Source organism: Oreochromis aureus, linkage group 6 (assembly GCF_013358895.1).
Source record: "Oreochromis aureus strain Israel breed Guangdong linkage group 6, ZZ_aureus, whole genome shotgun sequence".
NCBI lineage: Eukaryota > Metazoa > Chordata > Actinopteri > Cichliformes > Cichlidae > Oreochromis > Oreochromis aureus.
The window spans coordinates 22,735,538-22,758,104 of NC_052947.1; the positions used below are offsets into that span (position 1 = coordinate 22,735,538).

General features: G+C 40.3%; 1 protein-coding gene across 2 annotated transcripts in view; it reads right to left on the reverse strand.

Annotated features, from left to right (window-relative positions):
* Nucleotides 1-20,361, reverse strand: part of zcchc7 (zinc finger, CCHC domain containing 7) — a 52,684-nt gene extending 32,323 nt beyond the window's left edge. Inside the window, exons 1-3 of one of the 2 annotated variants that reach the window (XM_031728173.2) lie at nt 20,237-20,361; nt 15,255-15,810; nt 13,751-13,961 (exon numbers count right to left, since the gene is read on the reverse strand). In XM_031728173.2, the coding sequence (XP_031584033.1) occupies nt 13,751-13,961; nt 15,255-15,764 (721 nt within the window). In that variant the 5' untranslated portion in view covers nt 15,765-15,810; nt 20,237-20,361. Of the gene's footprint in view, nt 1-13,750; nt 13,962-15,254; nt 15,811-16,660; nt 16,683-20,236 lie in introns of those variants that run through there. The other variant, XM_031728174.2, reaches the window with a different exon arrangement.
* Between the last annotated feature and the right edge of the window lie 2,206 nt (nt 20,362-22,567).

The following is a 22,567-nucleotide window of genomic DNA, read 5'->3' on the forward strand; positions in this document are numbered from 1 at the left end:
GTGATGGGGGCTGGGAGGCAGATAGAATTTTCATGATTGTTATTTTTGTTATTATACAGAAAGAGGGGGGAGTGGGTGGGGTGGGGTGGTGGTTGATAAACGGCGTTGGTTAATCTGAGCCATTCTGCGGAGCGCTCCATTATCGGGCAGGTTGGGCACGTCGAGGGGGTTATTTTTCCGAGGGATCTTTGGCCCCGGTAATTAAGCTCCATTCACCAGGCCCTGTTCCCCAAATTAAAAATTTGTCATTAAGTGGAATTTACCATAATGCCTTTTTATCTGCCGGCGCTTCAGCATGTGTGCATGGATGGGTGTGTGTGTGTTTGTGTGTGTGTGTGTAGGAGGGGCAACAGCAGAGGGCAGCCAATAAGGGGTTACACTCTAGTCTCATGCACATACAAGCACATACATGAATACCCACACACACTTTGAGAAGAAATGGCAAATTAAAAAAAAAAGAAAAAAAAAGAAATAATCCTGGACAGCAGCGTGTGTATGTGTTCGTTTGCAAGAGGAAACGGGCGCGCACACACGCGCGCACACACACACACACACACACACACACACACACACACACACACACACACACACACCTACCTACCCACACCAACAAAGAAACCCTTTCAATCCTTCAAATCCACAGCCTTTAGGGTAATTAAATAATAGTGCTTTAAAGTTTTAATTTAGATTTGGCTTTTTCCTTCCTCCTCCTAGTGTATGCCGCACAGCCCTCCCTCTCTTACACACACCCAAAACGGCCCGTCACTGCTGTGGTTGTAGACTTCAACCAGCAAGATAGCCCCTTGATCGGCAGGGTACATTGGAGGGAGTGAATGATTGAAGAGCAGAATCTTTGTCTCTATAGACTTTATAAAACAATACAATTATTAGTCTTTAATTAGAGCAGCCCCTCTGTGGACCAGGGGACAGACAAAGAACAATAGAGGATTAGAAGGGGAGTGCCTAATATGGCTCTTTTATCACTTCATTCAAATATAGCTGCAACCAGCTGTCCTATGCACCTGGTAGGCAGAAGTTAGAAGTTAGATTCTGGTGCAGAAGGGAGTAAAACTACATCACCTATTTCAAACTAAAAAGACCTATTATTGATCTCAATTGATCTACAAATCAGTAACTGTCAACAACATATTGCAACATACATAAATATAGGGATGGCTTGGTTGTGGCCTAAGACTTTAAGGATCCATCACAGAGCTTCTCTAGGCTCATACTGGACCTCTAGATGTCTGTCACTGTTCAATGGTTTAGTCTGGAAAAAAAAAAATGTAAAAATGACTTAACCATACAATCCCTCTTGCTATGGTGCCACAGATGATGGCTTTAAATTAATTATTGAGTCAAACTAACAATTATGGAATCATTCTATAATAAGAGCTCGCAAACTCTCTTAAACTTAAATAAATAGCTTGAGTTTTCTTTCTTTTATTTTAAACTACATAAAAGACATATTGAAAGTGGGAAACGAATTATCAGAACCAAAACCGACAAAGGAGTGCAAACTCAAACTCTGATTAACAATGATAGAACTGAGTACTTGCAATATGAAAAAACACAACACAAACAGGACCTTTGATTTCATGTGATGTGGTTGAAAATGTAAAAAGCAGGCTTTTTTTTTTTTTGCTTTACACGACCCGAAAACCCCCCGCCACTGTCCTTCTGCCTCCTCTTCTTATCAGAGATACATGGATACTCCCCTGACTCGTGACTAATATTCCACAATCTTGTGAATGCCACCAGAGAGTATAGGTTAAGAAACAAGGCCCTAAATGAACATCTTGAGGTGGGAGGGGGCTGAAAGAAGAGGAAGACCAGAGGAGGTGGAGGAGGCTGAAATGGAGGAGAAAAAAAAGAAAAAACAGGAAGATAGAAAGGGGAGGGGGCGGACAGATGGCAGAGGTTATGCCTGGCTGAAAGGGGCAAGACGGGAGGAGGCTATTCAGGATCTGTGTGCGTGCAAAGAGAGGAAACACCATGCCCTCACTTCCCACATGCAGAAGTCATTCTTAAGAAATCCCCTCCACCTCAATCTCAACTCACACCCTCTTTTATTTACTTTCCCATAATTCCTCATTTGTAGACCTCCAAAAGGCATCAGATGAGTTTCAATAAATGTCTGAGCCCCTTTCCTTTACCATCAGCCCGATTGCCTGGCTAAGCTGATTCCATACTGGCTTCAGACTCGGTGATGAACAAAATAATTACATCTTCCAGCATCTGATTGACAGACTAGACTGGTTAAGGTAAACTACAGATAGAGCTGAACAACAACATGCTGTCAAAATCTCCAAGTGTGTCTGTGTGTCTCTCCAAAATACAGCGAATGGAGGAATGGCAGACTGGCAGGGGGCGAGTGCAGAGAGATAGGGGGGGGTCTTATTTACTGTCGTTTAATTCGCTCCCCTCTTTTCCATCCATCCCTTGGTTTTTCTGACAGGTAATAAAAAGCAGGAGCTTCCTTGACAAGCCCATTTGAATTTGGATTGAATAATATAACTGTAGGGTTTCCCACATAACGCTCTGTCCAAGCGTGCAGACACCACAGATGCTTGCAGCCCCCGTGCCTGCCAGTCTAAGTGTGTATGTGTGTCAGTGATATGCACACACACACACACACACACACACACACACACACACACACACACACACACACACACACACGCTTACGTCATGGTAGTTAATGCAGCAATAATAATGAATTCCAGCAACTAGCCATCACACCAGTCTAATATGTTAATCTCCACATGTGCCAAACCTTTATTTCTCTTTTTTTTGTCACCACACACCCCCTCCTGATTCCCTCTTCTTCCTTCTGGACCTCTCCAAGATCCCTTCATCCCACCTCCTCTTCTCGTCTTACCTCATCCACCAGTCGTGCTACCTCCTTCCACGAACCCCTGCCCCTCCTCCTCTTCCTCTTGCTCTCAGAAGCAGCTGAAAATCCCATTCCCCGTGGGGCAGGCTAAATTGAATTGGCGTGTTTATATGAACAACAGGGCCGTTGCTTTAATATACCTTAGAGTTTATGCCTAATGCCTCCCTGCTAATACCGCTGGAGCTTCAACGCTCACTCAACACACATCGCTTTTATGGAAGTCATAAAAGAGACAGAAGAGTGAGGGATGAGGATGGAGAGATACTCTGGAAGTGTGCTTGTGTTTGTAAACCAGGGGGAGAAATGAGGAAAGACTGAGACGCCCATTAATGCATCTTAACGAGTCATCTGTGTTTTATCACACCTCTTTAAAAGATCAGCACCTCTCTAGAAACCCACAAACACACACACACACACACACTTACATACACTCTCTATGCCTCTAGTGTGAATGAATAGAAAGACAGAAGACACAGAATGGTAGGAAAGGGTTTTTCTGGATTTTCTTTTATATTACTATGTAATACTGAACAAATTCCACAGTTTTAGTTGATGGAGTTGGTCATGCTCATCGACTTGCAAACATCGTCCATTTTCTTTTCATCTACCCCCCACTTTTTTCTTCTCCTTTCTTTCGTTTCCCTCACTTGTCCCCTTTCTCTTCTGGCACTGCGTCCGTCTACAAAAGGCCCACAGTACAAAGGACAGAAACAGGCCTGATACACTCAACCCAATTACTATTGATCTGTCTCCACTCCGAGGACAAAAAAAATGCTCACCTGCACGCACACAGCTGCGCACACACATACATACACACACTAATCTGTAAAGATCAAGTCCTGTAGGTTAAGGGTGGGTATTTGTTCATAGCTGATTTTTAACACTTGGAACAAAAGACTTAAAAAAGTAAATAAAAATAATCCAACTCTTTGAAAGGCTACACGACCCGAAAACAGTGGCTGGTAACAGAGATTGTTTAATCAATTATTTGGCACAATAGCTAAAAATTAGAAAAGCAGAGAATGGGATGATATAAAGGTGAGCTGCCAATAAATAAAAAACATCTGTAAAATATAAAAACACAGTATTATAAATGTGAATTGAAACTGCTGTAACACTTTTCTCTTAAACAAAATCTTTTCAGTTTTTCACTGTATTTGAGATATTTCTCTTTCCTTTTTATTAGTTTAATGTCTTTCCTCTGATTAAAAGCAATAATACAAATTCCTCATGAAAGCCAAAATCTGTGAATGCTAGAGAAAGATTTCTTTTATCATCCAGCTAGACAAAAAGTAGTGGTATCAGTTATTTTAAAGTGCCTCTAAATCTGCAACATGATGGGAAAACTTAACAATCAAAGTTCTTCTACAATCTAGATTTAATACTATTTTTTTTTATTTGCTGTTCTTGACAGTTATTATCTTTTAATTGAGTAATCAGAGAAATTCAGAAGCCTGGCTTTGATTAAAGTGTAATTTTGGCAGGATTACTTGTACCACTTGGCTGAAACAACTAAAGCAGAGAGTAATGTGACTTTTGCATCAGCTCCACTTAAATTTTAACTTAATTTAAGACTGTTTAAATCTTGCTCTGACAAAAACCTACATTAATGGAGACAAGAATGACTGAATGCTGTGAAATGTGAATACTCAAAGGATAAAAGTCCTTGAGCTGCTGGAAACCCTGAGGACATTCCAGCTGATCCGCAGGGAAGAATGGGGAAAAAAAAAAAAAAAAAAAAAAAAAGCGCTACATCAGTATGTTGGCCGCGTTAAAACCCAAAGGCTTTTTGATCCTCAACCAAAACCTTTAAAAGTTTGTAAAGCCCAGCTCGAAGGTGCATCCACACACACTTAGACACACAAAACTAGTATCACATTAAGTGCGTGATGAACTCTGCATGTTGTCTGGAAGCCTGTGCCGAAATATCAATGACTAAACTCCCCAACGAGTCGGTAACTATCTCCTTCGCTCTTGATTTTATCCCCAATAATTAATTTTCTCTCCCAACGCCGACTTCGGCTTTATCGGTCGCTCGCCGCCAGAATCTCAGCATTCCATTTAACCATAATCCCCCGGATAAAGGGGCGGCCTAGGTGTGCAAATGCACAGGCATGCGTGTGCGCAGGAGCACACGCACAGGCGAAGGCTTAAACTTCATAGACACAAACCGGTTACACGTGTGTGCAAGGAGAGTTAATCATACAATGCTGAGGAAATTTCATAAATCACACATATAGACACATTAAACCTCTTTACAGGAAGTCTGAATGTAGACTGGGGGACGTAGTGTCCACTATTAGCCGTGAAACCACCAAAATACATCCTGGATAGAAACTGGATTAACTCAGGAAAAGCCTGCAAACCTGGCATAGCAACAGCCACGTAACCAGGGCTTGGTCTTGTTGTACGGAAGCATGGTTGGGAATGGGAGTGGAGGAATAAAGAGATGGGATGGATGGAGTGAAGGAGGGTGGAGCTGAAGGGTTAAGGGAAGAAAAGCAGATTGTGATACGGATGTACGCTTGTCCTTAGCATGCGCTTGCTGTAGCCATCTGTAGTAGATCATGTTGATATATTATGTTGCCTGTATGAAGTCACGGAAATCTTGGTTGGTCACAATGTTTGAGTTAGAGACAGCGAGCATTTTTTTTTTTGCATTGTTTGCATAAGGAATGCAAGTCCATTTTAGTCTTTCAAAAGAGATGTGACCAAAGAAGCATGACATATCCTGCCAGTTAAATACACAATGTTTTAGTGTGTCTGAGAACATCGGCCACGAACTACTAAAAAAATAAAAAAAAAATAAAAAAAAAAGGAAGAAAATGACTGGATAATTTCTTAGATTTAGAGAGCTTTTTCCTTTTACATTTATTTTATCCCACACAGAATAAACACTTCGATTTTTTTTTTCAATTTACTCATGGTATTTCCCCCCCCCATGACGACTGCTTAAGCATTTAACGTGTTCCTTAACACTTATATCCTGGTATTTAAGGGCCGATTAACTAGCAGACTCTCAGATACTAATGGGACTCCTAATTAGTGCTTTATTGAAGGCAGGTGTGATGGAAAGGTCAACTAGTTAAGCTTACATATGTTATAAACATGCAGAGGGCACTTCCATCAATATGCAGCAATCCAAGAACATATAAGTCAATCAATGAGGGAAACAAAGGGCAAAGAAATCTGCAGAAGCGAAAAGGTGAGTAGGAAAGAAAAAAAAGCAAAGAAGATGAGAGAAGGGTTAGACTGACTGAAATTACAGTGAGTGCCAGCTAGGCCAGACCAGGCCCAGCTGGTCTCTGTCTGACGAGTGCCTTAATTAAGAGACATGGGGAGAAGCCTTGGAATGGCCACATACACACTGCCAGGAGCCTCTGGAGAGGAAACTGCTAAACAGGCACTTTTGTGTGTCTGTGTGGTACACTGCCAAGAATCTCTCTCTCACACACACTCACACACACACTCATCCTCTGGGACCTTGTGAAAAACATTGCCTTGCTATTATTAGGCAACCCTTTGCATACCGAAGCAAGTGTACTAACCCTAAATGAGGTGTATTTGTGTGTTTGGGGTTCTCCCTCTTATCCTGTTGACTGTTAAACTGAACTTATGATTTCAAAACGGACAGCTCCCCTCTTTGCTAGCGCCGGAGCTCTGAGAAGTAGTAGAGGTGAACCAGAAAGTGAGTACCCCCCCCCCAAAAAAGGGGGGGGGCTAAAAATGAAGCGAGAGGAGAAGGGGTGATTTTGTGGATCCATGACTGCCTTTACGCCCCCCTCACCCTTCCATCGCTCAGTCCTCTTCCTCCTGTTCCTCAGCCCAAAAACGTATTAATATTAATACATATCCCTCAAACCCCGTTCCCTCAATTCCACCATCCAAAAAAAGAAAGAAAAAAATCATCACCCTAGGCTACCAGTTAATAAAGCCCTCTCGACAACCCCTCCTAGCCCAAAAACCAAGGAAAGACAATAAAGGGAAAGTTCTCGGGTCAAATAAAAGAATAGAAATTAATACAGTCCCACGGGACCTCCCTCTGTCCCACTGTCACCCCCCACAATAATTTGATTTCTTATTAAGTGATTGCTTAATTATAATGATTATTATTGGTAATTGTAATTGACATTTTTTTCCTCTCTGCTAGTCTCCTCTGTGTCCCTTCCCTCCCAGTCCTTCATTTAAAGGATGAGACAGTTTGTGAAAACGGCCACATTTTGTGTAACTACTTGACCAAAAGCTACGGTTACGGTACCAAGCGGACTGCAAGGACAAACAATGCAGGATTAAGGTGTTGAGGCTTAGAAGTTTTATTTAATCAGACTTGAGTGGGTTTCTGTGTGCGTGTGTGTTTCTGTTGTGTATTTGTCAAGATGTCTCACACTGTAGCTTCAGGGCACTGTGTCTGCTGCAGGTCTCCGTAGGAAGAAAAAAAAGAAAAAAGATCCTTGCTCTCAGTGGGATATCCTGGTTAAATAAAGGTTCAAGTAGAAGACAGGGATTCCCTATTCAATCCACCCACCACCCCACCCACACAGACACACACATACATACGCATTAAACTACAGTAGGGACCCCCTTGGTCTCCAGTTTATTACCCCTTCCTCCAGGCCACAGTTACCGCAAACAGCCAGTTGTGTGCTATTGCTAAAAGAAGCCCCTCTCATGCAATGTTACATCTCACGCTCAAAAAGACAAAAATCCCAAACCACGGTTCATCAGCGGCAGCTAAAAAAAAAAGCAAAGCGTTGAAAACCATTTCATTTAATGTCACATTCTCTCTCTATTCGGAACTAAAGATGGTGAAACTTCGTTCCAGTGGGCCATGGCACGGTTATTGGGCTCACCTCAGGCGTGGTGAGGCTGACACACACTTTTCTCTTTAGATGCGCACACCTTCACACTCCAACACACACACACACACACACACACACACACAACACATGCAACCTGGCATCGCACCTTCACTTTCGCTCTAAAACGTCCTCTCATTTCTACAATACGACATATTAAAAACAAAACAACCACATTTCATAAAAAAATATCTCAAATCAAACTAAAAGGGGGGGAAAAATAAAACATATTCAAACCATCTTAAATTCGGGAATCAAAATGCCACTCCCTGACCGACAGATGGTGGCTGTGCAAAGGTTTCTGTAAATGTAGCCGAAATGTTTTCTCCTAGATTATATTTAAATGCTGCCCCTCACTCACGCTGAAGAACAAACAGCCACATTAATACAAATGAGCACCTGCACCCGCAACCGCAGATGTCTGTGGGTGTTTTTGAGTCAAAGTTTCCAAGAAAAAAAATAGCAAAATTTTCATAGATTATTTTGACAAAGATTACTTTCAGACAGGATGGCTTGTTCTGTCCAGATGCAGATAAAAGCGGTATAAATAAACTCCAGATATCTGCACACAAAAAAAGACACTCTGCAGTAGAAGCAGCACAGCCGAAATTAAAACATGTCCGTGATAACTAAAAGCAGGGGCAGTATTTTGACCATAATTCTGCAATTTGAATAACAGAGGAAGCAGAAAATGTTGCAAAATATAAAACATTAAAAAAACTATTATCACTACAATTTCAAAACACATTTTCATAAGAAAATAAATGTGATTATGTCACATACAAAAACCATAAATCTAACATTTAAATGAATTTCAAAATCAATCCATCATGACATTGCGACAACTCATATTTGGCTCAGCCTTAAAGCTTCATATGAACCGTTTCAAGTGCAGCTGATATGCTGGAAATCTGAAACGGCTCGTGAGACAAAAATTTGCTTTTGTTTTTCCTAAAAATAATGGCGTTTGAACCAGATTCGCAGCTTTGTACAGAGCCACATCAGGTCACGACTTATGTGGGAAGGTTCAACAGCAGAACCATCAGCTACACACAGACGGGGCTGACAGACAGCGCTGGATATCAGTTTGTGCAGACAGAAATCCGGCCGTGTTCGAGCCACTCTGAGATCTTAGCCTGGAGACAAACCGTTCCTGACAGACCGACACCGTGGCCGATGCTTTTCAAGGCCTGTCTCATCCACTTTGGCTTCTACCGCTCTCATCTCTCTCTACACCTCTGTCTGATGCTGAGCTCTACTACCTGTCCGTCCACCACGATTTTTTAGATATAGACTCGAGTGGTGCTTCACAATTTCTACTGCCTCTATCCTGTTCTTTGTCACATATGTAAGCAATTATTTTCCTCAATTTTCTTTATGAAACCATTTGGCAAAAGACGTCCTGAAGCTAAGTTAGAAGCTAAGGAAGAATTCAGCTGTGCTGATTTGCTAATATTAGTACTATAGTAGTAGTACTATTACTACTATAGTAGACAGGTATTCCCTGTATACTACTAGTACTATAATTGTACTATAATATTACAGTACAATTGAACAGAAGAACACAAACACGTCCAATGATGATACGTTTCTATCTCTGAGTTTGCAGGAACAGCATGAGGATTATCCTGCACTATATTTCAGAATAATAAATAACATAAGCTAACATGTTGCACTGTGTACACTCAAAAGCATGTCTAAAAATGCTGCAAGGGGCTAAATAACAAAATCTTTAATGAGTCTACACAACATAAATACATCTTAATAATCAAAAGATGAGCAGTAAATGCTCAATTAATTTTAACAAAATATGGAATACTCAATAAGGAGATTTTTTTTTTTTTTGCATTACAAAAACCTTCTGTTTCATTTACTCCATTCCAAATGTCATTACATTTCAAAGGCCGCTGGCATCAAAATGATTGTTCAATCAAAAGCTTTTTTTTCTTTTCTTTTTTTTTTTAAATATGAAGGCACTGGCCATTCAACTGAATTTCCACCATTTATTTTGCATGCACTAATATTAGGCCTACACTGTAGTCTCATCTAATTTGCATATCCTCTGAAAAAAAAGGATAATACAAGTCAAACTATGGCACAGTGATTTCATGGTGTATGTGTGTGTGTATGTGTGTGCCTGTTCAAACACACTGTGTGGTAGCGTGGGTGTGGCGTTACACCTCGTGTGGCACTGGGCAGCCAAGATAAGAGCTGATCCTATCCATGTCTCCCTTCTGCAGCGCCTGCCCGCCCACCCACACACCCACACGCAACACGCGCGCACACACACATGCACACGCACACCTACTGCACTACCCAACGTGCCATTGTAATCTCATTTTACAATCCCGATGCCCTGTACATAAACGTGCACTCTCACACATAATCAGAGCAAAAAGAAAATACACACACAGCTAAATCCATATTTCACTTTGGGCAAACACTGGCATGCAACTTTAGAGTACACAGACGCTGCAAGAAGCTGCAGAAGAAAGCTTTAGGCCTAAAGTAGTGTGGCTCATTCACACATATCTAAAGCTGAAAACATTTGTGCAACTACTTTCCACAGACAAATCTGAGTATGGAACAGCCTCTCAGGACTATAAAAGATGGCACAGAAAAAATGACGAGGAAAGAAGAGGAAAGAAGTGAAGAGACTTACCTCGCTTTTCTCTGAGTCAGAGTTAACCATTACGTACAAACACACAAACACACTCACTTCTCTCTAATTCACCAAGACTTTCAGTGAAGCACACACGTTGAGACACACACACACACACACACACACACACTCAGCCTCACTCTGATGTGATCGGCCACCCTGATAGCAAGCCAGAGCTGACTCTAAGCCTCAAACAAAGTTTGGTGTGCACTGACCAAGATCGAGGGGACAAAAAAAAGAAAAAAAGCGAAGAAGAGAGAACTGGGGGGCCAACAGAGAGAGGGGGGGGGAAAGTGTGACCATAGAGTGAAGTTTAACCACTTACAATTCAAGTTTAGCTTCAGCACACCCCGCCTACACCGCAGATTCATTCACGGGGAAGTAGACGCACACCTCTTCGGGTGGGAAAGGCACTGAGCTGGATTTTGGGAAGACCTGTTTTCGCTCTCTTGTTCCGTCTGGTTGCTGCTGCATAGCTGCCGGACAGGCGGACGGCCCTTGCTCACCCTCCTTCTCTCAACTATCTTTTCTCTCTCTCTCTCCCCTCTCTTTTTTTGTTTTACCTATTCGTTGTCCTTACAGATCCACCCAGCAGGACCCGCTACTAACAGCCAGGTGACAGATAGCCACTCAGACTGTGTGTGCATGTGTGTTCACGTTCTTGATTAAAAAAAATTATTAAAAAAAAAACACATCTAAAGGGGTGAGAAAAGATTAGATTGTAAAACTATGTGAACAAGTGACAACATGTAGGTGGAAGAGGGAGAGAAAGAGGATGAACAGATTAAATTTCTGCAGGCGAGAGGGAGAGACTAAGTGTAGTGAATGTGATTTGATGGTGATGCTGAGATGGGGTCTAGGCGTACAAATACTATTAGTCGCTGCTGTGCAAAATGGTTACACACACACATGCACGCACGCACACACACACACACACACACACACACACACACACACACAAACAAATGTAGAAACCAAAGCTACAGAACTCACAACATGGCATATAAAAAACAGAAATCAATCTTTATATTTGAAGCCCTGGTTTATGGATGTAACGATTATGGTTGCCATAAAAATTCAAACAACCATATCTCAGTGACCTAAAATTGGCTTTTTTCTCTGAATTTCTTTTCCAAGTAAAAAAGCTTGTGAAATGAATTGTAAAAGAAGAAAATGATTCAGCATATGATTGTGTTTTTAAACCTACACCATCAGAGAGGTGGAGGCAAGAGGGAATCAAAACTGTGTCCCAAACATACATTCAAGCCAGCTGCAGTGCGTACTTCACATAAAGATGTATCAGCAAGCAACATTATCCGTCCAATATTGGCTTGTCACAAATATCTAAATATGTGCTGTCCCATTTAAACCCATCTGAAAACGTGCAGCACATGTAGCAGAGTATGCACCACTCTAGAGAGGTGTGTATAAATCTGTGCAGATATAGTGATTAGCAGGACTTCTTGCATTCCTTAAAAACCCACTACTAGTCAGGCTACATTTAGTACATACTAAATCATTTGACTTTTTATTTGTTTTTTCTCAAAGATTTAATAACACGAAAGATTTTTTTCATAATTCTTCAAAGAGCTATAAAAACAAATTTTCAGTTGAGATCAACAGACATCTTATTTGATTATTAATTTAATTAACAGGTGACAACCTTTAAAACGCAGTACACGACCCTAGTTTGGGAATTTTGCTTAATCATCAAACAAACTGCATGAAGCAAACTTCTGTCTTTTAGCTCTAATGGTTACCAACTTTTGTTTATTTTTTTTAAAACACCATTTATTTCTAAAAGAAGCTTTTTTTTTGTTTCAAAGAATTACACAAAAAAAGTGAATGATGTATTTCTTAGGGAATGCATCTGCAGAATGGCACATTTGGTGCACTTGGAAATGTTTTACAGTGGCAGGAGTGTGGCTCACTAATGTGTTTTAATCGTTTTCATATAGCACCCCACAGCACCACGAGATAAGCCCTATCGGTTTTGGGATGAATAGAAAATGGTAACCTGGGATCAGTTCAATTTTAGTTTTTGTGCTTTTCAGGATTTTTTCTTAAGATTTAAGAAAAAAAAAAATCTATATTTTGGCCCGTTTTTGGTGTAAAACGCCCAACATACTCAGGACCAAGTTTGAATTAGTGAGTTGCATAAAATTCAGGCACAGTTCAAGACTACTCAGGCTCATCCCTTAATTTCCTTGCCTTTATTTCCCCCTTTTTGACAAAGTCCCCCCCTCCCCGATTCCTCTCACTTTAAGACCCCATCCACACCACACCCATGACCCCCCATGTGCAGACATGAGGTCAAGCTCCAAAGATCACAGAGAGAAACCAGACGAGAGAGACAGAGAGGGAGAGAAAGACAGAGACCTAAAATCCTCCTTTCCTCCCAAAACCAGGCCAAACCTCAAGCCTTCCCACCAGCTACAGACCCCCTCCTTTAGCCCAGTTGTGTGTAGAGGAGGCAGTGAGCACTCTTGCAGAAACATCAGCCCAGGGAAATTCAAATGAGGAAGAAACGGTGAGAGGGAGAGTGGGAGAGAGAGAGCACAATAGTGAGAAAATAGGATAAAAGAATGAGATGGGAGAGCGTTAGGTAGGAGGAAGGAGGAGGAGGAGGGAGCCGGAGAGGTTGCTGAGGCTGCAGGTTAAGATAATGTGTAGATCTGAAGAGATTTGCAGGGAACATTTTTATTCATTTTTTGATTACTCCCATCTTTCCCAAACCTCCCCTCCCTCTCCTCCTGCGTTGCCGTTTCTCCGTTTGTTTGTTTTTGGCATTAGCGTTATGACTGCTGGTATCCACGTGTACGTACGCATGCATGCTGATTAGAGCCAGAATATGTTATAAACACAAATATTCACACTTTCGCAGACTCACACACATATATCAATACATAATGCACACAAACATATTTAAAGATGCATCAGAGAAGCGAGCAGCTGGGCAGACGGTGCCAGGAATGCTAAAAGCTTACAAGTTCGTAAACATGCAGACATAGATGCTGCTTATGCACGTACAAACACGCATTCACACAGATTGTTCTCAGTGCAGCCTAACACTGTGCCTGCTTCTTATCAATGGGCCGTGCAGGTAGACTAAGTGTTCTGAATGAACTGGGCCACACAAGAGGTGCAGCCCAAATACAATGTTGTGAAAAGTATTTATTTCATGATCTGAAACATGTAAGCGTGACAAATATGCAAATAAATAAGAAATCCAGAAAGGGGCAAATACTTTTTCACAGCACTGTAGGTCTAAGTATTTCTCAGTACAAACAGGAGTCACGATTGAATGAGGTCACAAAAGACAGACACACAACACACCTGATTCGCTGTGAGACCCTCCTTCCAGGTTGAGTGAGATGGAGTGGTCGCCAACCTGGTTCCCTTGACCGAGGATCATCCAGCTTTCCAGGCCATCCGAATCAGATGAATCGGACTCAGATTCGGATTCTGACTCTTCTGAATCCGATTCTGAACTGCTGGACTCCACAGTCACAGGCACACTTGGAGTCCTTTTCCTTTTCTGACCCCCCTACATGGATGAATTATACACGCAATTAATGTGCATCAGATGTCAAATCCTTTATTTGTTTATTTATTTTTTTACCTTGCAGCTTTACTGAACTGATCAAATCACAAAGCAGCGATAAATAAAGGTGATGGTTTGTGAAACTGCTTTGTCATTTGTTAAACATCATTACTTCACTGCCAGCATTACACCTGCAGCACCTAGTCATTCACAAGCAATGCTACAGCTCAAAATGGAAAACAGCAGTAATTAAGCCTGGTGGCAGTGACCACTGAGAAGTAGCTTGCAAAGGACAGAAAAAAATCAAAAATGAAGATGGAAGCCAGATTTCTGATACTGTCTCACAAATTACAAAAAAATAGGGCTTTAACTTTATGGTGACTTTTGCTATGTCTAAGAAGAGGTTCATAAAAGTCTTCAAAGTTAGATGTTCACAAGCTGGGCGTAATCTATTTTTACAGCTCATTTGAGCCATTGGACATCCTTTTGTAATAAGCTTCATATTCAAGTGACTGGGAATTGTGGATTTAATCCCCTGACCCCATTCTGTGCAAGACCATATGCAAACATTTATCTGCTGCTAGTATGAGGCTCCAGCTGGCCCAGTTTGTCAAAGTTACATTAGTGTCAAAACCTGAAGTAAAAAAAATGGTTTTACTCTTCACACGGACATCTGGCAGACTTACCACTCACACATACTGTCATCAACATTCAGTCAGTTTTGATTATGACTGACAAACTCAGATTTTAAGTTAAGGTTTGACTTAATACCAAAGGCAGCAAAAGGCAGCTGATCTTGGATGGCTGGAGGAGTAACCAGATTGGATGAACAATTAAGTCCAAGACTACAGGGTGCAGCTGCAAACTGACGTGCTGAGCTTCAGTGCTGTTTCAGTGTCCACAGGAATTGTTTCAGAGGTAAAGCATCTGTTCCTTAGCATGTTTAATCTGCTTAGAGGTGCTTCTTAACACATTTTCTTGTTTATGCATGTCAGAGACAAGTTTGCAGATTGTTTAACTCTACCCTAAGCCAGACGGATTTTTTTTTAATGAACTGGAAACACCATAAATAAAATGCTTAAAAAAAGTGTCTTTATTTTTGCATTAAAACGTTTTTTTAAAAACGTATCTTAAATATAAATACTTCTGTGTCAACAACTACTCTGCAAACTTTCTAGTTACTCTGTCACTGTGACGACTGACGCTAAAATGACTTTATCTACAGTTCATCAGCATGGTAATACTGGCTAACAGACTAAATGTGACACACGGATAGCAGTTCACTTTTTGCTCTACCTGCTGCAATGGGGTGGAAGTCTGCATGCCTCGACCCTTTAAAGCACAGATCCCTTCATCACCTTCAGCGCTGTCATCGTCAGAGATTGAGATGACGTCAGGGCCGGAGTCGATCACGATGACCTCCTCGAAAAGTGATGATGGCAACCTCTGACCTTTAGAGTCACTTTTCTTCTTCTTCTTCAGTTTGTCCTTTTTCTCTTTCTTCTTCTTCTGCTTCAGGTGTTGCTGCAGGCTGCCATTAGTAGGTGTCAGAGCCTTGATGCCTGTTTGTTCCTCTAGTCCTCTATCACCATCTGTAACCTTATTCTGCCGGGTGTCCTCTCTTTCATGGTTCTGCTCTTCTTCACCCTCCTGCTCCTCTAGTTCCCCAGGGTTGGATGAGTAGTGGAGCTGGCTATAAAGGTGGAACTCCACCTCACTGTTGGCCTCTGACCCATCAGAGTCCTCTTCTTCCTCTTGATAGAGATCATCCTCCAATCTCTCCCGGTCCTGGTAGACACTGTACATCCTCACAACCACATGCACACACCTGCGGAGATGGCGACTTCAGTGGCTGAAAAGCACACAAAATCAACATAATATAGCATCACATTGTCTAACTCATTATCAAGCATCAAATTATACATTATTAATACACTGCTGTGTTATAGTTGGACAAAGAAGAAGAAACAGCCAGTTTACTTTTAATTAAACAGCCTACAATTATTGACCACTAATTATTATTATTTAGTTTGTAAAGACGAGTCAATCAAATTCTTTTCACATTTCCCAAAGCTCAAAGAAATAAAAGGCTTAATCTACTCAACCCACAATAAAAAAAAATCAAAGAGTTTTCTATTATGCAAGTAAAAAACAAAAGAAATTCTTACACGTGGGAAACTTCACTTTTTTTAACAATTAATTTCTAAACTGCTAACACTGGCTACCATCACCAACATAAACCAGCTTTAGGTAGGCAATCATAACAGCTCACCAACCAGCAGCTCTTTATGCGTGGCTCTTTGCAAAGCATCACTTTGGATTCATTCACCTGCTCGGTGATTTATACGGGAACATCACAACCAGAAGGCACAAATAGCAAAATGTGGTTTTACTAGTGTCATAATAGTGCACATTTGTTAATTTTAGAAAAGATGTGCTCCTCTGCTGCAACCAACCTTTCCCTTAACTGAGCATGTTTTTCAAAAGATTCAAAATTAAATTAAAAAAAAAAAATCAAACTTATTAAGTTTTCATTTTGCCTGATATCATCAATACCAATCCAATTCTGTTTAGAATTTCTTTTTTTTTTTTTTTTAAATCTGTGCACATGAAATTTTTATATCTCACCCTTCAAATATTTAACACTGATCAACCACGTCAGGTCCAATACACAAGACTAATTAGTAGCCCTACATTATTACCAGAATTGTGCTGTCGTCATTTTCCTCTCTTAAGTTATCTGCCGTGTATCCACAGCACTGTCAAACTGAAGGAGAAACAGGCCAACATCAATTACAGGAAACTTCTGTCTTACTCTGAAAACCATGAGGCCTTGTTAAGAAAGCTGAGCGGACACAGCTCAAGAGCACTCAGACTTTTTTTATTTCTTTATTTTTTTAACACGCAGACTTTTTTCCATCAGAGCTGTGTTCATTGGCTCAAGCAAACAGGATCCAACTTTTTTACCTGCCAGGTGACGACTTTAAATAACACTTAACGTGACACCAAAAAAATTGTTGAATTAGCTGGTTACCGCACTGTGTTGTTAATTTTTCCAGTGCTTGTCTGCCTTTTTCTAACACACACACTCACACACATGCAGAAAGTGGACAGAGAAGGGGCACCGGCCCATTGCTCTGTCCAGTCCTGCGTGTCTGTGCCATGATGGCTGGAGATGATTGGCTTCCAGGCCGCACACACACTGCATAAACGCCACGCTACACGGTCACAAGCCGGCCACAAGGGATTAAAGGGACAGAAAATCTTACCGGTTGGTGAGGGGCGACCGTTGTGTTGAAAGTTTCAGCAGCTCACAGGGACTGGGAGCCGACAAATGACTGACTGTGTTTTACAGTAGTGGAATTTAATGTACTGTACTTAAAGGTTGGGTACAGTCATGGTCTCACAACACAGGTGATTCCTCCTAATCTGCTCAATTAAAATGCTACCCGAACAACACCCCTGGACTCTGTTAGCTCCATTGCATCTGTTTTGGTGAAGCAACTCAGCTTCACCAAAACCAAAGAGGGGTTTTCCACAGAAAACTTTTGGACATGCCAGGAAAAAAAAGTGAAGAAAAAAACAACAGGCAAGATGCAAAGGTGAATAAATTCTATTTAGTTACTTCAGTTTCAATCCTAATCATGATCCTGCTCACAGTCTAAATGTCTGATTTAATATAGATCAGACAGTTAGAATAAAACGCAGTTAGAATAGAATGCAGCAAGCTGTACTCGTCTTCTTAGTGTGGACATTTAGCTAAATCTAAAAATTTAAACAAACTTTAGCATAACTGTTGCACGGATAAGACCTATGAATGCAGCTGAAATGTGTTTTACAAATGCTGCATTAGGACACAATGAATTTAGAGATCAACAAATATCAAGCACTGACGTTTCTATTAGCCAGCTGTGCATATTCACACATGAGTCCCTATGGGTTTACACCGAAACAGGAAATACAAGGTTTAATTTATCTGTAGCTTTGGTTAAAAAAAAAAAAAAAAAAAAAAAGTGAACTGGGAACTCTGAAAATTTACTTCATAGCTGTGAGATTTAACTAATCATAGGAACAGAAAACACCTTCATATTGCTCAATTGTGAATGTGCATGTATCTGAGAAGCTTTAAGTAAAATTCAGGAATGTTAGGTTAACTGGTGATTCTAAATTGTCCAGAGAGGTGACCGTGAGCGTGAATGGTCATTTGTCCCTACAGACATGACAGAAAGGTTTCCAGACAGCTGGGATCCACCTGAGGTGGATGAGCAGTTAAGAAAAGTACATTTTATGTTTCAAGAAAACAAAAAAACAAAAAAAAACATTGAATCAACTTAACTGATCTTGTCTTGTATCATTCAGAGCACAATTCTTCAAACAAAGCACATAATCATCTTAATAATTAGGAGGCCATCTTATACTTACAATACTAAAAGAATGGACAAACTCTATTGAACCAATAATAATCTATTAATGTATTGGTTGGAGGATAATGGCCTATAAGATGCTTGGATTAACTTGATGTAACTAAATGGTCTCCGCATGTAGTTTGCCCAGCTAAGGACTGGTGACTACATAACATATAACACTTTTGCAGTACTACATGCTATCCAAAAACATATTAGCTGATATACTGACATTGGAATAGATCCATCCTATTTTCTTCAGGGTTGCAAGAGGGCTGGAAACTAACTAAGCTGTCACAGGCTGCGAGGCAGGCATGCCAACTCTACACAGAAAAGCTCCAGACTTCATTCAAACCTACGACCTTCTTGCTGTGAGGCAACAGGTAACACTGCACCACCATACCACCCACTGCAATCTTTAAAAATCAGTATCAGCCAGACATTGAACGAGTGTTATGTCAAAAGTGATTTCTTATGTTTCTGTGTGTTTTATGTCTGATATCTTTTTCTTACATTGGTACATAAGCTGTCTTCAGCATGATTTTTGAAGGGAGTAATAAATAAAATAAAGACAAGTGTCCTTAAGATTCTGCGTTTTGTACATAGTCTGTGTTCTACATTATAACCAATACCGTCCATTTTGGCCACTTATAACTTTATATGGCACTTCTGGCGCAAAATACCTTGATATCATTCAAGCAAGATATGTCTGACATATTACAGGTCAGCAGTTTGAATACTAGACAATGTTTTGCTAGATATTCACTTTTTAACCAGTGCCATGCAAAAGAGTGATCATCTCCCAAAAAGTGATTTCTAGTGTCTACCAAAAAATGATTGCCCATATTTAACCTGTTGTAAATGACTTATTGGCCTGTAAGTTGTGAAAATTATGTGAAACATATCTTTCATGAATGACAATAAGTAATTTTAAGCCAGAACTTCCCTGCCATAATGTAGAAGATGCAATGAGAATCTGACAAAGCAACTTTTAGATATCATTTATGTATCCCAGTAAACATCACAGTTTTGTAGAACATCACAGTTCTACAAAAGATATATCTAGTGACCAAAAAGGAGTGGATTGATTTTAATGGAGGTGCAATTACACAGTCATAAAAATACTTTAAAAACAGGTCATTTATTTATTTTATATATAACCCCTCCACGAATCCTGTTGAGTAGAGTTTATTTAACAATTTAAGAAAAAAAAAACAAGTTTAAAACATACACACAAACATCAGAAGTCGCCTTTTGCACAAAACTGGTGCCACTCTGTGTAATGTCGCCTTTTGATTATACATAAATGTTTCTTTATTTTAGTGAATGTGTGATTATGCTAAGGTTGCGATGTGCAGTTTATAACATCCACGCAGTCATTTGACTTGAGTTAGGTTGCCAAAAACAGACTAGAGTGACAGGCTGACATCTCGGACATCCAGCAGCCTGGTTACACTGCAGTGATAAACAGAAACTTCAGTTTTATAACTGTGTACTCTGTGTAGTTAGCCTAATGGTAAGCCCGGCTAGCTCAAAGCTAACGAGCTAGCTTACTGGGGAACATGCTAGCTGTTTATCAGAGTACCGAGGCTTCACTAAACAGTAACACGCCATAAAATACAGGTAGCTGGGAATTTTTCGCTAAGCACGGGCTTTTAAAAGTTATTTTAGCGTACTGGCAGTCCCTGGTTGGCATGTCTCACTCCACTCCATCCACGTGTTTCTAAGCAGCAGAGCAACTGCTCGGATGTAAACAACGGAGCGTTTCAGCCTCAAACACACATGAAAGAACATAAATACAAGGAGCTGAGGCAGCCCTACTCAAGGCCACCACTGTGTGTGCTTAATATATAATGTCAGTGTGTATGAGCTCACCTTTGGAAACAAACTGGAAAGGTACTGCTACCGGAGGCTGGAGCTGCTTTTCCTGCGCCTCCAGCCAGGAGACAGACAAACAACTTCCGGGTTTGTCCGAGGAAAATAAGTTGGCCGACCGTAACATTTCACTTCGAATGCGAAGAAGACGGTTACTGTTATGAGTGTTGAAACAAAGTGCATCTCGGACACTGAAAGGTCATGATTTCCCCAACACAGCTAAATTTTTTTACAGGATACCAAGAAGAAGAGCCTTTATTCTATAAATAGTTATTTGAGACCGTATTTCGCTCGTTTTCTCCCCTTTACCTAAAAGAAGTATTTTTGGCGTTTTTTTTCATTACTAACAACTGACAAGCCTATGTCGTGTCAGTATTGTAGGTAGAACAATTATGGGGGTTTTTAGAGCAAAAAAAGAACGACGAAAAAACGCAACTTACTAAACAAAAAAGAGACAGAGACAAAATAATAAAATACAGCATTTCACAAACACAACATTTAAAATTTAAAGCAGCAAATTTTTAAAAACTATATTTCGTAAAATGTTTTTTTTTACTAAATTACTATAGTGAATTATAATTAATTATATAGAGACACAGATATGCACTGTTTTTTCAAGTCCTGCTTGTACATTTAGTTTTGGTTTTTCCTTATCTATGTTTTCATTTTATGATTAGGGGTGCCTCCAAAATGTTTTCAAAGGGTTGGCCATATGCGGTCCACTAAAAATATTGGGGTGGCACACCAAAAACAGAATTTCCTGTTTTATAATGCTGTATAAGTTACTCAAAAATATCGCAATGAAAAGAGAAGGAAAATAATTATATGCCTGGTTAATTTCCTGCTATTAAAGTTGATATCACCAATAAAAGGTTTATATGAAAACCAAAGAAGACTTTGAATTCCATAATAATCTGTCTTGAATGATTGATTGACTGGAAGTCCCAACCACCGCTTTAATGATTCTCAAATAAATATTAGATCATGTTAGAGTGTGAACTGTTGTCTTTTTCTGTGTTGGCCCTGAGATCCACCAGTGATGTGTCCAGGGATTGGCTCAAGCGTTTCTGTAACATTATTACATTATTACCAATATAAGACAGTCTTCCCTGCCTTATATAGTGTGTGTGTGTGTGTGTGTGTGTGTGTGTGTGTGTGTGTGTGTGTGTGTGTGTGTGTGTGAGTGTGCACCCCCCAGTGGCACCCCTGCTTATGATAGCCTATTCTGATATAAAAGGAGATTATTCTTCTTTGATTTGGATTTCTTTTAGAACAATTCAACTAAAAATTCATTTTCTTATTAAAATTCCAACATTGATTCAATGAAGAAAAGATGAAATGAAAATGTGTTTATCTCAAAAGATCTGAAGGTCATTATCCCTCATGATACCCCAAGGTAATAGAAGAAAAAAAGATTGTTGTTGTTGTTTGTAGGTTGTTTGCTTGTGCAGGTAGGCTTCATTAATATTTTCTCTCTTACTTTAACTGATAAGCATCATCATATGAAACCACTGGTTTAAATAGTTTGTTAGTGTGCTGGCAGCCAAGGGAATGGAGATACTCATTTGGTTTAAGTCCAAATGGGGAACCTACCCATTTCCTCTCATTTGCTTCCAGCTTTTTGCTGACAAAGACAAAATGTCCAAAACTGTCAACAAAGTAAGAGATCTGCATCATCAACAGTTAGTATTCAAGTCTTGCGTACTTAAGGTGGATTTTCTTTGTGATTCATGAAAGCGAACCTCCTCTGCTAAACTTTTAACTGTCAAACTTGACACTGAAGTCAGCCAGACTGCTCTACTTCCACAAATATTGTTTCTGCAGACAAAACATCCCTCAGGGCCCTATATGTTTTTTTACTGCATCATTTCTTTGATGTATACATCTACAGTAAGGTCCAAATATCAGCTGTAAATCCTCTGAATATGTAGGTATGTTCACTGGGTGTGAGCATGAATGTGTGAGTGACTAGTATGAACCTTCAGGCCTGTGCCTTTATTACATGTTGATGGGAATGTAAATCTATATGTAAATGTAATTCAACAGACTGGGTATCGCCATCAGTCATATTTATGACACGTAGAATACAGCAAAATTATGCCATCCTGGCTCTTGTGCAAGCTGTGTAACATTAACATCCATCTCCCTCTCCCTCGCCTCCATAGCATGAGAATAATTACGAGCTCTGTATATCCTGCTATAAACGTCGCCATCATAATAATGGTGAGAGAATGGCCTTATGATAGGGAATCAGAGGGTGAATGCCATCTGATTCCTGAGGTTTCTCCATGCGTGTCATCACAGGAAAGGCCATCACAGAGTTGGATTGTT